Source organism: Rhodnius prolixus, unplaced genomic scaffold (assembly GCF_049639745.1).
Source record: "Rhodnius prolixus isolate KJV_2025 unplaced genomic scaffold, Rpr scaffold_2, whole genome shotgun sequence".
Lineage (NCBI taxonomy): Eukaryota > Metazoa > Arthropoda > Insecta > Hemiptera > Reduviidae > Rhodnius > Rhodnius prolixus.
This window is the reverse complement of record NW_027411592.1, coordinates 10,488,038-10,503,157: the sequence shown is the minus strand read 5'-3', so window position 1 is coordinate 10,503,157 and position 15,120 is coordinate 10,488,038. Positions and strand designations below refer to the sequence as shown.

General features: G+C 36.2%; 3 protein-coding genes across 3 annotated transcripts in view; 1 reads left to right on the top strand and 2 right to left on the bottom strand.

The window, feature by feature from the left end:
- Window positions 1-15,120, top strand: part of ckn (CRK like proto-oncogene, adaptor protein) — a 357,411-nt gene that overhangs the window by 53,432 nt on the left and 288,859 nt on the right. The gene's annotated exons all lie outside the window — the stretch shown is intronic.
- Window positions 1-15,120, bottom strand: part of LOC141450176 (ras-related protein Rab-13-like) — a 175,027-nt gene that overhangs the window by 74,290 nt on the left and 85,617 nt on the right. The window lies entirely within an intron of this gene.
- LOC141450420 (uncharacterized) lies at window positions 4,729-7,488 on the bottom strand. Its single transcript, XM_074120853.1, has 3 exons — window positions 7,261-7,488; window positions 6,346-6,523; window positions 4,729-5,061 (listed from the first exon to the last, which is right to left on the bottom strand). Exons 1-3 carry the CDS (start codon window positions 7,387-7,389, stop codon window positions 4,826-4,828), a joined length of 543 nt encoding a protein of 180 aa, XP_073976954.1. The 5' UTR covers window positions 7,390-7,488; the 3' UTR covers window positions 4,729-4,825.

Sequence of the window (15,120 nt, the reverse complement as noted above, 5' to 3'; positions counted from 1 at the left end):
AGTTACGGATGGCCGGGAATTATAGGGAGATGGACAGTGCCACATGTCACATCAGGAGAAAGTAGAGCTCTGCACTTGCCCACAACTAATCCTGTGGAAACGTAACAGTTTTCTCATCTCAAGAGATAATGTTTTTGGACCTTGAACATGATGATAATCATTATACCAATTTAAGGTCTGGTAATTAATATCTGTCTTTAATAATCGCATTCCTTAATAAGTTTATTTCTATTCATTCATTTAGAATTTGATGGGAATTTGAGTGGTTTCGAAACCAGAAGGTAAGAAGATTGAAAATATTTAGACCGTCCTTAATTAATTTCTCTTCAGTGTGTATCCGTCTAGATTTGCATTCCTTTCATCGACGATGTTTATCACAACTTGTTATGCATTAATTAGTGGTATGCGATGAAACAGATAGATTAGCGGCATTCCCTTTAATCCTAACTTCTAGAAGGACGGATTTGAAAAAGTTATAAAACTGATTACTCCTTCCTTCTCACCCACCATAACTTCAGACCTAGCGGTAAATGGTCTTTATTCAGAGTATTAACGTCCATTAGATTACGGCGATATACGTCGTGATTAACTAGCTGGTAATACTTTCTAATATATTGTAACCATGGCTAATTTCAAATTGTACTTCCTTCAAATCGGCACGTTTTTTGCATTAATAAAATAACACCACCATTATTTAGTTGCGATTTTTTTATTTTTTTCTATTTTTAGCGAGAAACCATTTTGAATCATTTGATCACAATTTTTGTTCCTAATAATAGCCATTCATTGCGCTCTCTCTCCTTCAACAAGGTTCATTACCGCCATTTTCTTGTAATATTTTTCCTTATCCATCATTTTCCTTCTTCTTTTTTTTTTCACTTCCTTCGTTGCAATGTTATTAGATTGATTTTTACTGGATGGGAGAGATTTATTTTTGGATCATTATTGTTGATAAAATTATTTTGGAGTTTCTTTGCGTCCTTTATATGTTTGAAAAGCCTTACGATCTTTTCCAGATTGGCGATTTTAATTTTTCATGGATCTATCCGATTTGAGGTTCCCTGAGATAGAAAATGTCAGCCACCGGAAGTGCGGTTTTACAAGTTAGATTTTACAATATTTGCATACTTTTTTTGGTGAGGTTTTCTCGAAAACCACTTCGACCATTACGATGCCATATTGAATTCAAATTAGGATTATTCAAGCAATAAGGCCGTACTCTTAGACCGTGATTCTTTAGAGAGGAGCATTTTATTTTTGTTTTTTTACCTAATCAATATTAAACACATCCCTCAAGAGTTGGCATTGATTTTTCAGTTTGCGTGTAAACAGGTTTGTAATAAATAAATTAAAAAAAAAAAAAATCAGCATTCCAAGTGAATGACATTGATGGACATAAAGCTGGTGATGAGCTTTTAGTTCGCATGTTTTTTTAGAAAATAATTTTGCGTGCCATACTGTAAACTATGGTGACCTCCATATTTCTTTTATTACAGGGTTCTTCGCCCTGGCGGATTAGTTATGAATTATTCATTTTTGATTATATTATTTTTAAGTTGAAATTGATTTAATAAGAGTAGATCAGTTTTATGCAAAAAATATTGCAATAATGACTTCTTTTTGTTACATTAAAGAAAGTTGCAGTTTAAAGAACACTGTGTTAATGTGAAGTTCTTTAATGGGCTTTAATTCTGTTCCCTGGAAGTGCGATAAAATATTTCCTGTACGGTTTATCTTCTATCACTGGAGCTTTGAATGTTGTGTGGAGAAGATTGATCAGTGACCCTCTGGTAAATTTAAGCTCAAAGCTACAGGTTTTTAATGCTGTCTCGCGGTCCATTCTTTGTTATGGCGCACAGGTATGGGGTTCAGACGAATTTGAGAGCGTTGAAAGGGTTCTTTGGTTTTTTGTTAGGAAGTTGTTCCAGCTTCCTTATTATTCTCCTTCGTATATTTTACACTTGGAGACGGGACTAAACCCTCTTTTTGTACATACCTTTGAACTTCATGCCCGGTACATAGGAAAAGTTCTGAGTATGGACCTTCATAGATATCCCCGGATAGTTGCTGAGGAAGTTATAAAAGAAGGTATCTCCTGGGCTGGTAGATATGAAGTGTCAATTAATTTTAGCACAACTGATGGCGCCACCCTCAGTTCTCAGATTGGGAGCTTGGTAGACCAAGTGAGGTTGAACGCAAAAAATAAATTTAAGGAAAGAGCAAGCTCCACTCATAGATTTACAATTTATAAATTGTTAGATCATGACGTGAGATGTGCTAATTTACTCAGTGAGGGGGTAGACACTCTCAATAGTTTATCTTCTGTACGTTGGGCTCTCAAGCTGAGAGGAGAACTGATGAGACTTAATTATAAGCCCTATGACCAACAACAGTCTGGAGTAGAATGCCCTCTATGTGATCTTGAGGAGAAGGAAGACACTTTCCACTTTGTTGCTACCTGCCCTGCCCTGTCGCCTATTCGTTTGGCAGTTTTTGGAGAGAGATATCTCTCTCTAGAAAGATTTTTAAGTTTGTTGAATGGTATAGATTGGCCTCAGCTCATCCATTACGCAGCTCATTCTTGGAAGTTTAGAGGAAAAGTCCTCAATGAGCCTGTTTCCTGATTTTGCACTCATCTGAGAGGAGCTTTTGTAAATTCATGAAAGTGAATGAACTTTTGAAAATTCATATATTTTCTCTCTTTTTTTTTTTTAGTCAAACCTGTATTTAAAATGTTTTTTATTTATTTATTTATTTACGTAAAATTATTAATTTCAACTTTTTATTTTTATTTTTTCTTTCCGCCCCCCAATTGTGTAAATAATATATGTGTCAAACTCCGGCAGACGGTAGATACCATGCCGTTTAAAGTTTTTTTTTTTTTTTTTTTTGTTCTGTTCCAAAATATTGTACATTGTATTTTGTTTTTCCATTTAAATAAACTTTATTACTACTACTACTACTAATTCTGTTCCCTGGAAGTGCGATAAAATATTTCCTGTGCGGTTTATCTTCTATCCTGGAGCACTTTAATGATTCCATAAGAATCTTAAAAGTCTTCAGGGAAAATCTGAGGCCATTGGCCGCCCGTAGCTTTTCTCAGTACACTGTTGGCCTCCGTACAGTATTCTCTCTCGTTACAGTGCTGTCCTTCACTGAACAGTGAGCTGTAAGGAAGCTCCTGAGAGAAGCAAATCGTAAGAACCGGCAGCTGGATTCGAATCTGGATTACGCTAGCCGCTGAACTAATTCCCTCCCATTTTTATTTCTATTTAAATATTTGACTAATTGTTTCTTTTTTACCTTACAGGTGAGTACTTTGAATACTAATTTTACCAAGTGCCGTCCCATTATCTGTGAACCTACCTCAGGCTGTCTACCGAAGTGGTAAGTCTATGTGAGTTCGTTTATTCGTCACTCTTTCTCTATGTAGAATTTATTGTATACTGCCTTCTTTGGAAAAAAAAAGCACCCATTAATTTCGTCTGGATTCAGGGGAAACGTCTTGTGATGTTAAAGCTACGGTTTTTCGGTAGTAGGCTGAGCGTTATCTTGGCGAAGAAAGACTTAAAACGATGCGTAAAATTTCAAGAAAGCTAAAGAGGGAATTGAAACAAGAAATTAATTATTAAGACTCTGGATAGAACCAAATCAGGTGAGCTTTGCTCAGGTAGAACCTAAAAGGGTGTGAAAGAAGAGGGCCAACTCTTTGCAGCTCATAAATTCCCTCATTGCCCTTGTCCACGCAAAGTAATCGCTTACAGCAAAAAGGAATATTGCCAATTTTAGTAAGAATATTTTTATTTGCGTCAATGTCATACTTTCGACCTAGGGCCAAGTCTCTTATTGTTCATATTTATGAGCTCTGAAGAAGATTTGAGCTCAGGGTCGAAAGCTTGCCAATAAAACTAATTTAAAGAAAATTTTGACTGAGATTGGCTATAATCTTACTTTTCCTTGGATTAAAAGAGATCAACAATTACAAGTTGCATGAGGGGAGCCTCCATACACTCATTGCTGTGGGGTTTCAGGTACCTGTATATTGCCACATTATCGCAATGGCAGAGGACCTAGAGTGGTGTCTTTTCTTAGTCAAGCGAAATTTGCAATCACCGCGGTTTTCTAAGACCAGTTCGGCGTAAGTGTGACGTCCAAGTCGGCCATTACAAATTGCGAATATCTTCAGATAAATGTTTTTTTTTCCCTTTTGTGTTTAGGCAAGTGATATTACGCTAACAGCGCCATGAGGTCTTAATCTTTGAGAGTTGAAGATTGATTTACAGTTTTATGACACGGAGGAAGGTTTTGTTTGAAATTGCAGAAAACCTCTTGAAAATTAATTACTCATTTCATGACTGCGCCAAATCTGTGAGGCCATTCGGATTAGCGTAGGCGTAGATGGTCCTCTATAGAAAGTAACAACACGGATCGCATGGAGCCTTGCAGCGGAGAGCCTGTGGAGGTTTTTGGAAATGCATTGCACGTATTAGGCCATTGCGAAAGGTTGTTCTGGCTCAGAGTTAGGTACTTCGGAAAAGGATATCTCAAGCTTTCCATCTTTGCCTAGGAGAGCTTAGCCTACTTCTAAGCCTCATCAATGACAGGATTGGAAAAGGTTCTTTATTGTAATGGATGTCACTCTAGAGCCTCATTTTGGTCAACCTCAAGGAATCTAGTCTAAACCTAATGATGCATAAGTTATCTTAAAGTTAGAATTATTATTGCCAGCCTTATTCTTTAATTCAATTTATTTTCCTTCTTAATTCCATGGATTAATTCCCAAAAACAAGAAATTTTATTTAATCTTCTAATTCCTCATCCTGTTTTATCTTCCAAATCTATTTTTTCCCTTTTCTTTCTTAGTGGTTTTGTCTTCTATCATAATTTTTTTCGGCAGTCGAGATATACGCAGTGGAAGAGGAATTTTAGGACAGTGTTCTGGTTGAAATTGTCTCAGATCTGGCTCTACCACAAAGTCTGGATAATAGGCAAATATTAACATTGGATCAAATTTTCTCGGCCTGTAAATCTCAGGATCTTCTTGCTCCCAGAATATATTATCTGGAAAGTGAATAATTATATTTTAATTGGTTGTTGTTATCATGCGGTTCAGTTCTACGTTTTATTTCCGGTCTAGGCCTTTGCTTCTATTGAAAGATTAATATGAGAAATTTATACTAAATTATGTTCGCTGTCGCTTTCGTCTACGTTGGAAGTTAAAGCCTGCCCTAAAAAGTTACTTATTTCTTAGCCTAGGTAATTCCAAACTACCTATGTTTCAGTAAGTCGAAGCAGTTCAGTCTTTGGTGATTTCCGGAAGTATGGAGATCGGAAGATTAAAACAATTAATAAATAAAAAATAAAGGTATTCCAAATTGTTCAAACCATTAGGGGCATAAAAAGAAATCTACCAAAGCGATGCTGCTTTAAAGATCTATTTACGTTTGTTGGGGTTGTAGGAAGGAACCCTTCAGATGGTATAATTGTGGGTTTCTTTCTTTAAAAGCTAGCTAAATCTAAAACTTATGCCTATTAATGTTATTTCCGGGTCACTTCTAGATAAGCACAGCCTCCTGAAACTAGTGGTGTGTGAAATCGTAAGGGGCAATGACCTTGATCAGATATACATGTGTTTTAGATCACAAACATTTAAAATGGTATACCATCTTTGTAGAGAGGGAGGTTCTGGGAGGCCATTATGAGTTAGTTGAGGCTTAAGTGATGCTGTCAAGTCCACCATGTGCATTAGTAGTAATACTATAAGCTGCCAACTCCATACTGAATGGTAGTTACAATGGAGTAGGTAGTTCTTGCTATGTGGACTGAAATCAAGGAGAAATCCTGAGCCAGGTGTAGTGACTTTTTGTTTTTAAGGGCGACTTGGGGGGGTTGATGATCATGATCAGGTGAATGAATTGGGTGAATCTCACTTCCTGTTATAACCTCTCTCATCCGGTGAAGAACTTCTTATACCAGGAAGTACGCTTCCCCACGTTGTGGTGCCGCTGGTACCCGGCTGCTGGCTCCACAGATTAAACATATTTCTTACTAGCGAACAACTACCAGACACCCATTTCAATAAATAAAGAAATAGTTCGCAAAAATATTATTGATTTGGCTCCGAGTAAGTCTACAAAACTTATTCTAGTTGGGCTAATCGCCGCAGGCTGGCGAATGAAGATGTCACTCTTATTACTGCGGCTTCAAAAACTAAATAAATTTCAATGATTATGCATTTCTCTTAAACGAATTCGGTTTCAAAACAGTTACTGCATTTAGGCTGAATCAATTAGATGAATTTATTATTTAGAATCCAAAAAAAGTAGAAAAACAAAATAAAGATACCCTGTCTTATCATGTAGATGTGATCAATTTTCTTGTCTTCTAATATTTTGAAACCTGTCGTTAATGACACAAAATCGAAAATTTCCAAAAATTTACCACGTCCATAGCGTACATAAAAGCGAAAAGTATTTCGATCTTTTATTGTGGGATCTTCCTTCTTTAAAGATTGTACCAATTCCTGAAGTTCCAAAAAAAAAAAACAATATTATTATGCAACTTAATTTAGATTAGGCCCTTAGATTTCGTCTTATATTCATTATCCAGAGGTTGTTCAGTATTGAGGCAACGTTACCCAAAGAGGGGAGCTGGGCACTAAGTAAGGCTCCAGGCATCGAATCTCTACAGCTGCTGAAATGCCTTGAAAAAGTTCCTTCCAATCCAGAAGGATATCTTGTGCTGGATTAGTGCTAATCCAGAGGTAGTTTAAAAAAAGGAAGAAGAAGAAAAATTGATATTTGGGTCATTTTTTTAAAATTTTATTCAATTTTTTTACTTTAAGGCACGCCCATAATCGTGGTCTTTTTGGCGCTCGGAGCTTTTATTAGTGCACTGCCGGTTTCCGAACGGTATTGTCTCGTTACACACAACCCTTTAACACCCAGTCAGTGTGCCTTAAGAAATTACTAGCGATAGAAAATCTAAGGGCATACTTTGTTCCATATCAGGTTTAGGTTAATATGAAAAACAAATTAGAGTAAAGTATGTGTGCTATTCGCCTCCGTCCATGATACCTAATTTGATAGTTGAAGCTATAAAGGCCGCCTACAAAAAATAGGCATTACTTTCCCTTTTTTTTTTTTACATCCAAACATTTATTTTCAAAACTTTTTGTTCGTAAACAGTCAAATTAAATACGTAAATTTCAAAAAGATGGCCGTTGTTTTGGTTTGACTTTATACCAATGGTAAAGATTACCTTAAATGTAAAAGTGTTCATATTGCGTATGGTTATTTTTTCTTCTTTTAATGAAACATAATTGTCTGCCATTTTATGTATTATCAAAACGCGTAACACTTTTATTGTGGTGGGTAGCGAATAAATCATTGTTTTTTTTATAGAATTTGATAAATTTAAATCTCTATTCAAAATAGCTACAATCCTGTAACTACACTATATTCATGTAAACTACATTTATAAATTGTTTTATCATTGTCATGGTTTTAATAATTACTAAAAAAATCGCAAGAAATTTTCCAAGTTTGTACATTAAAGTAGCTCATTTGCTCCACCGAAATACTCCGTTTGGAATTTCACCTGCGTTTAATCCATTTTTTACATCTAACGTAATCCCCCATAGTACTGAAGAAATTCTTTAGAGGAAATCTTAACCATCCCTCTCTCCCAGAAGTAGCCTAATCCAATTTTCTAGGAAAAATTGTTTCATTTACAAGTTCTAGAACTGTAAGATCCGAAGTTTAAATAAGATCTTTAAGTCATTATCCTTGAGTAAGCAAGCCTCAGTACAGGCTCTCTTCCAATTATCATTGGCAAAAGTATTACTCTTAACAGTTTGTCGTGGTGATAATAATAATAAAGCAGTAGCTTGGCCGCGGTTATACAGGGTGCAGTTGATTAGCATGCAACTCGTGTAGCAGCGATTGCAATTCTCTAATTGGCCACTTAGTCATTACGCCAACTATAACCCGCCCATTATCAACGGCAGAATAAATCTAGTCCAATCAGAAACTTAGTAACCATTTTAGTTGACAAGAGATTGGCGTAGATAAACCTAGTTTGATCATTTTTGTTTTAATTATAACTTTCTCTTACTAGGGATAAAGGGCCAGCTTTTTGAAATTAAGTTCGCATCTCCGGAAATTGTATCCGATTTGAGGTTGCCTATAGTGTTTTTTAGAAAAAAAAAGTGAGAGGAACATTGCTATACCAATTTGGTTTCATCGGAAGATACCTTGCCATTAAAATTACTCAAGAGTAAGTAAAATTTTATTGATATGATTGTTTTTCTCTTTTTTGAGATATCCTTAACAGGTGGTTGGGTTTAACACTGATATCACTATTGTTATCATTGCTAAAAGTATTACTCTTACAGTGATAATAATAAAGCAGTAGGTGGCCATTCACAGGGTGCATCTCTGGAAATGGATTTGGGCCAATTTAGGGATTGAAAACTTCAATTTAGGTACTTGATATTATTGTCGCAGAAATACCATTCTCTCCTTGCCCTAATCATTCCTCATATTCCTCCATCGTCGCTGGAGGAATACATATTGTAGGTTCAAACATTAGTAAGAAGGAAATGGATAGTTTATGGAATGGATTAACGTACAGGATTCTCACCCGGGGATTCCAGATTTTCAAATCCAGCTGCTTGTCCTTAAATTTTTCTCCAAAGAAACCTCTAATAGCTCACATGTCCGGAGGCCGGCAGAGCTCTGAAAAAGCTTCAAATATAGTCGCGCTATAAATTGAAGAAACTAACAAAAAAAATATAGTTAAAAGTCCATGTTCAAAGAAGTATCTCTAACCGATAGCGAATCGCATTTGAACGAGAGCACAACTTAAGCCTTACACTTCGTTTTTGAAATTTGGTCTGAGTAAAATTATTTGAGTGGGATTCTAGAGCAAGTGTTACGTCATAGTTTATTTAATGGCATCGTTTTTGTTGTAATGATGCCAATTTTCTACAAATGCTAAGTTTCGAAAGAATTAAGTAATTTGAGTGTTCGAACCATTGTTGTTTTTTTTTAGATCCAGTTGAATTTTGATTAAATTGACGGAACGAAAAAGGGTGTTATCAAATTGGCTGGAGTGTTGTTGGAAGAGGCTTAGGACCGTCATATCTCTGGAGTGCGTAATGAGAAATAAACAGACGACTGTTAGCTTTGTAAATGCGGAAGTAGAGACGCAGCTCTAAGATGCAAACACTGGCGTTGCCGTAAGCCAGCAGCAGTGGGCGCGTATGTGCGAGTTTCGTTCCATATAGAGTGCACTGTTCGTTTAAAAATACATCTTCCGGCTACATTCCCTCACTTATCTACATCCATTTTATCGTCATTCATTCATTAAAAATATTTTTTAAAAAAGAACTCACGAACTTCTATAATAATAATAAATCGATTGCCCAAACATTTTAAATCATGTTAATTGATTCTGTTGGCGAAAATAACAGGTTTTATTATACACAGATTATGGTGGTAGGCCTGAATGAGGTAATTAATTACCTCAATTTAAAGTGAATTAAAAAAATGATGATAGAACGCTGGTTTTAAAAAAATGTAATAAAAAGTGTACATTCCATTTTTTCTAAAAAAAGGTTATATGCCCTAAATGTATCATAATTAACGTATATTTTTTTTAAAGGAGCTTTAATGAATTAGAAAATCAATCCAGCACGAAACATTGCTACGTCCACAGCTACATTCCAGTTTGTTGGCAATCTTGTATTCATTGCAAAGAGAAAGGTTTGGGTCAAATTGTTTTCTCCAGAAATTTGATTGCCCCAATTTAGGGATTGGAAAGCTCAGTTTAGGTGCTTGGTGTTAACGCAGAAAACTGAAATGAGGTTATTCGACTTCCGGTGATGTATTTTACTTTAAATTTATAATTTTCGCATAATCCTCCTTAATACTAGATAACATTTTAGCTCTTTAATAGCATTTTAAACGAAAATTTACCCGACTCCATCTCCCTTTGCTTCGAAGTAACTCTTATCGTTGCCGGAAAGAACTTGCCTTTGAACCGCCTCAAATAGTTTGGACTCAACTACGCAACAATTTGTTAGTGCAGCCTGTAAGCTAAAAGGCTTTGGACAAGATCTCTGGAGCTGTGGCATGTCCACTTAGCTCTACGGAGTTATTTGAAGCAATTACAAAGCTGGATAAAGGATGAGCGGTAGAGATGATCTAATCTATTTATTCTCAATACTTCTCCTAACCGTTGATAACTCAAATCCGCACAGCCGCAATCTTTACGAGTTGAGATCTAGTTATGTGGATTGTTTTACCATAAATTTGTAGTGCTTTTCCGCCTTTCAAATGTTGATCAATTTCATACTCTTCAAGGCTTGGTTGTCAGCTGTTGTCAAAAACAAGATATTCCTACCCCTCAGACGTTTACCTGAACAAAATTATAGCTGGCCGTGACGTCTGTGAATATTTACTTCAAAGAACGTTATATTTTATGTTGGTACTTCAATAGAAATTGGACGAATTTAATTAAAAACGACATGTTCATATTGTTAATTAATTTTTTTTAAAAAAAAGGTCGTATAATTCAAGTGGGTCGATGGTGTCATTTTTGAATTGCAAAAGAAAGAAGTGTTTTTTATTGTTTCTGCTGCTGGGCGAAAAGAGCGCCAGCGATGATGGAGTTGGACACCATCGACTATATATCAGCTTAATATAGTACTACACAGAGAACTCCTGTGACCGACCGGGCTTACACCATGTTTGCATGGAGTTAGAAGGGCGAAGAAGGTGGAGCTAAAACATGTATGTGTTTGTGTTTTGCAGAGCTATGCTGCATTGATGATGAATTCTTTACTCAATTTTACTCACGGCTGTCACTAGCAGACTCAACTCACTCACATTTCACTCCCACCTCACTGGCTCACTCTCTTTTTTAAATATTACTTCTTTTTTTTTTCATCCATCTTTCTGTCTTTGGAGTTTGCGTGGACCAGACACTTTTTCTGTTTAGTTTCAGCTACTTTACATATCTGTTGGAATATATTTTTCTGTTGGTCTCAAAATATCTTAAAATTTTAAACTCTAGCAAATCTTAAGTATGAAACAAAAAAGAAAAAAGAAAGTCGTTTATTGTTTACATAAAAAAGAAGTTAACCTAAAATTGAAATTTTCAAGTTTTGACAAGCTTCTGTTAATTATGAGAGTTAGCGATTGATTTGAGGCCACAAACTGTTGAAAAGTGCAGAAACTGCCCTGAGAAACATGGTTATTTGCTCAAATAAACACAGTAGTACGAGACGGAAACTTAAATCGAAACATAACTCTACTCCAAACTGATTTAATCTACCCTCTGATGGTGCATGAAAGAGTGATACCGATCTGAATAACAATAAAACATGCAGGCTACGACGTTATAAAATGTATCAAAGATATTATTAACCAGTGATTTTGAGATTATCGAGAAGCGGTCAATCAATGAATTCAAACACAAATTTAGGTATCATCTCACCAACGTTTCGGTAAATCTATTACCATCTTCAGGGTAGTGTAAAATTTGTGGTGTTTAACTTTAAGCTACATCATCATAACTGCTGATCACTGTTGATTGTTGATCATAACTATCAACAGTTATGATGATGTAGCTTAAATTAAAGTTAAACTCCACAAATTTTACACTACCCTGAAGATGGAATACCGAAATTGGATGGATTTACCGAAACGTTGGAGAGATGATACCTAAATTTGTGTTTGAATTTATTGATTGACCGCATCCCGATACTCCCAAAATCATCAATTAATAACGGTGGAAAACCAAAACTATTAATATTAACCAGTACTATGAATCGAACGACATTTTCAACATAAAGGCTAAGAAAAAATACTTCTTAAAAGAAAAAATGTGGGTATATACATCGTGAGGCGGATGTTGTTTAGTGGTTGCAAATGTTGATGTGGCGATATAGTGGTTAATCGTGGATTTGAAAGTGGGAAATGCTGAGTTCGAATCCTGCGTGTAGCTACTTTTTATTTAGAACAAAAATTGTTGATAGTAAAGTTGGTTCTTCCGGCCCCATGACATCTAGTTTGGCCATTCGACGTTAAGCCCTCCCCTGCAGAAGTAATAGACGATTCATTTACTTTATTTTTTGTGTACACTTGTGTATATTGCAGATGGTGGTCCTTAGGTTGAAGGAAATCCAAAATTGTGAAATTGATGACAGTTCAAATAAAAGCGCAGCAATTTATGATAAAATGGACGAAAGAAATATTCTCTCCTTAGAAAAGTAGTTGAATATGTAGAAGTTTGTACTCTGAGGTAAAACATTGTAATGCCACAATAAATGCGACAAGTTTCAGCAAGATGTCAAATGCAGCAGACATTGGCGGCGTATGTTGTTACCTCCAGCTACAGCTTGTGATGTACGAGAATGGCTCCATTATAACCCTCATTGTCACTCTATCCATCTTAGTATTGATATTTTTATGGTCTCGACCGCTTTTACATTTAACATACATTAATAGATTGCTTAAGAAGATCAATAAATTTTTCAAATAGTCTTATTATTTTTTAATTTATTGTGACCATAATTATGATTCATTAACTGAGAATACATTTGCATTCATCAACAAGATGCGCTAGTTTACTAGCATCCCTATTCAAATACACAATATAATCACGGTATAGATTATTATAGATGGACTGATTTTATTAATGGAAGACGTAACAATAATTCAGACAAAATCTGTCTACCTCAATTGATTTTTAAGTTTCAACTCCTCAACAAAAACTTACAGCCTAAAACTTTAAGTATAAGGGTTGATTAAACGAACTAAGGTACCCAAATCAGCAAGTTCCCAACATTTAATTTATACGTCCGCTCGTAATTTCAGCCATTTAGAAACATTCGAAAATGCATGTATTTCATTGGAATACGAGGGTCGTTTGAAAAGTCCGTGCAAAGTCAGAGAGATAGCACCACTGGCGCGTATCGAGGTTATGTTTAGTTAGTAGCATCTCTTGGAAGAACACACACCAAGTTTCAGCCAGATCGGTCTATTTCTTTGTGTTTGGCATTCGTTTGAATCGAGGAAGTCGAGTGATTTTCAAAAAATGGACGAAAAAGAATTTCGTGTGTTGATTAAACACTACTTTATGAAAGGCAAAACGCCTCAGGAGACTAAAGAGAAGCTTGATAATCATTATGGTGACTCTGCACCTTCGATTAGAACAGTTTATAAGTGGTTTCAAAATTTTCGGAGTGGCCATATGGGCACAAGTGACGCTGAACGTTCTGGACGCCCTGTTGAGGTTACTACTCCAGAAATCATTGATAAAATCCATGATATGGTGATATATGACAGAAGAGTGAAGGTGCGTGAGATTGCTAGTGCTGTGGGCATCTCGAATGAACGGGTACATAATATTTTGCATCAACGTTTGGACATGACAAAGCTATCCGCAAGATGGGTGCCGCGATTGCTCACGCTTGACCAAAAACGAAATCGTGTGAAGTGTTGCAAGGACGGTTTGCAGCTGTTCCAGAAGAATCCGCAGGACTTTAAGCGTCGTTTCGTCAATGTGGATGAAACATGGATACATCACTACACTCCTGAGACCAAAGAACAATCTAAACAATGGATTACCAAGGGGGAATCTGCGCCAAAAAAGGCGAATACCGTTCCTTCGGCCGGAAAGATTATGGCGACTGTCTTTTGGGATTCGCAAGGAATAATCCTCATCGACTATCTGGAAATGGGTAAAACTATTACAGGTGCATATTATTCATCGTTATTGGACCGTTTGAAAACCGAGCTGCAAGAAAAACGCCCACGATTGGCCCACAAAAAAGTCCTTTTCCATCACGACAACGCACCAGCTCACACCTCAGCAGTTGTGGTCGCAAAATTAATGGAAATAGGGTTCCAACTCGTTTCACATCCCCCCTATTCTCCAGACTTGGCTCCCTCGGACTACTATTTGTTCCCCAATATGAAGAAATGGCTGGCGGGAAAAAGATTTTATTCAAACGAGGAGGTATAACTCGAAATGTCCTTTTCAAATGATAGGACTTAAATTGGAATATCAAGCTTCAGTTCAGTGTACCCGCAGAGTGTGGCGAAGGTTTGATAAGACACAAAGACCAAGAATAGAAGGGAGTTTCGTCATTCGCAAACGGATACAGAGAAAAGAGGATTTAGGGAACGAATGGGGTTCGACAGAGACTCGAGGAAACCGCTGCTTGCACCGCCGTGTTCACGCTATTAAAGGAAATTAAATAAACTATTGAAAATAATTTTTGGACTCTCCCTATTCAGATTGTGTATTAGCTTACATTGAATGTTTTTTTTTTTAAAAAAAAGCTAACTATGGAGAAGTATAAATCACATGGTATTAAGGATTTAATTATTACAACATGTAGTGACAGGGAACATTAATGTAGTGCCTAGTACTTGGTGGTTATGTACCGAGTATGCATGTCTGTATGGTTGATGTTGATGTATTAATGGCGCAATGCGGTTTTTTTTGCTGTTGTTAATATAACACTGTTGCTAACTTTAATACCATGTATATATTTGAATTAGTCTACGTAGTAGTTGTGTGTATTTTGTATTTCGTCACTATTAAGTATATATGTATTTTCTTTTATACATTGATAATATTTAACTTCTCTACTGCTAAATGAGATTTTAGTTACGCATTTATGTTTTTAGCCTTCAGTGTATTTCTTTGTTTCCCAGATTGATCCTTTCAAGTTAAGAAGATACAAACAGCCTTTCTCAAGGCTCTGACAAGTTCTTTATAAGGATGCTTTTTTGGAATGCAGGAGGTTTGACGAATGATAAGTTCGCGAAATTAAAACATAACTATTAAGGAGAACGCCGATGTGGTTGGAGTGGTCAAGGCTGGTGCTGCCACGGATATCCCCGAATTCTATCGGCTTCCTGGTACTTAAAAGAGCCAGGCAAGTAGCTTCCGGAATTATGGACCTCGTAAGATCGTCTTTGGTTTTTAAATTTGAAGTGTTAAAAGAGATGATGTCTGAAGAGAAGATGGAAGCAGTAAAAGTCGCCATATGGAAGGATAAATGCCAAAGAACTTTCTTTATTTGTTAAAATCCTCCCAACA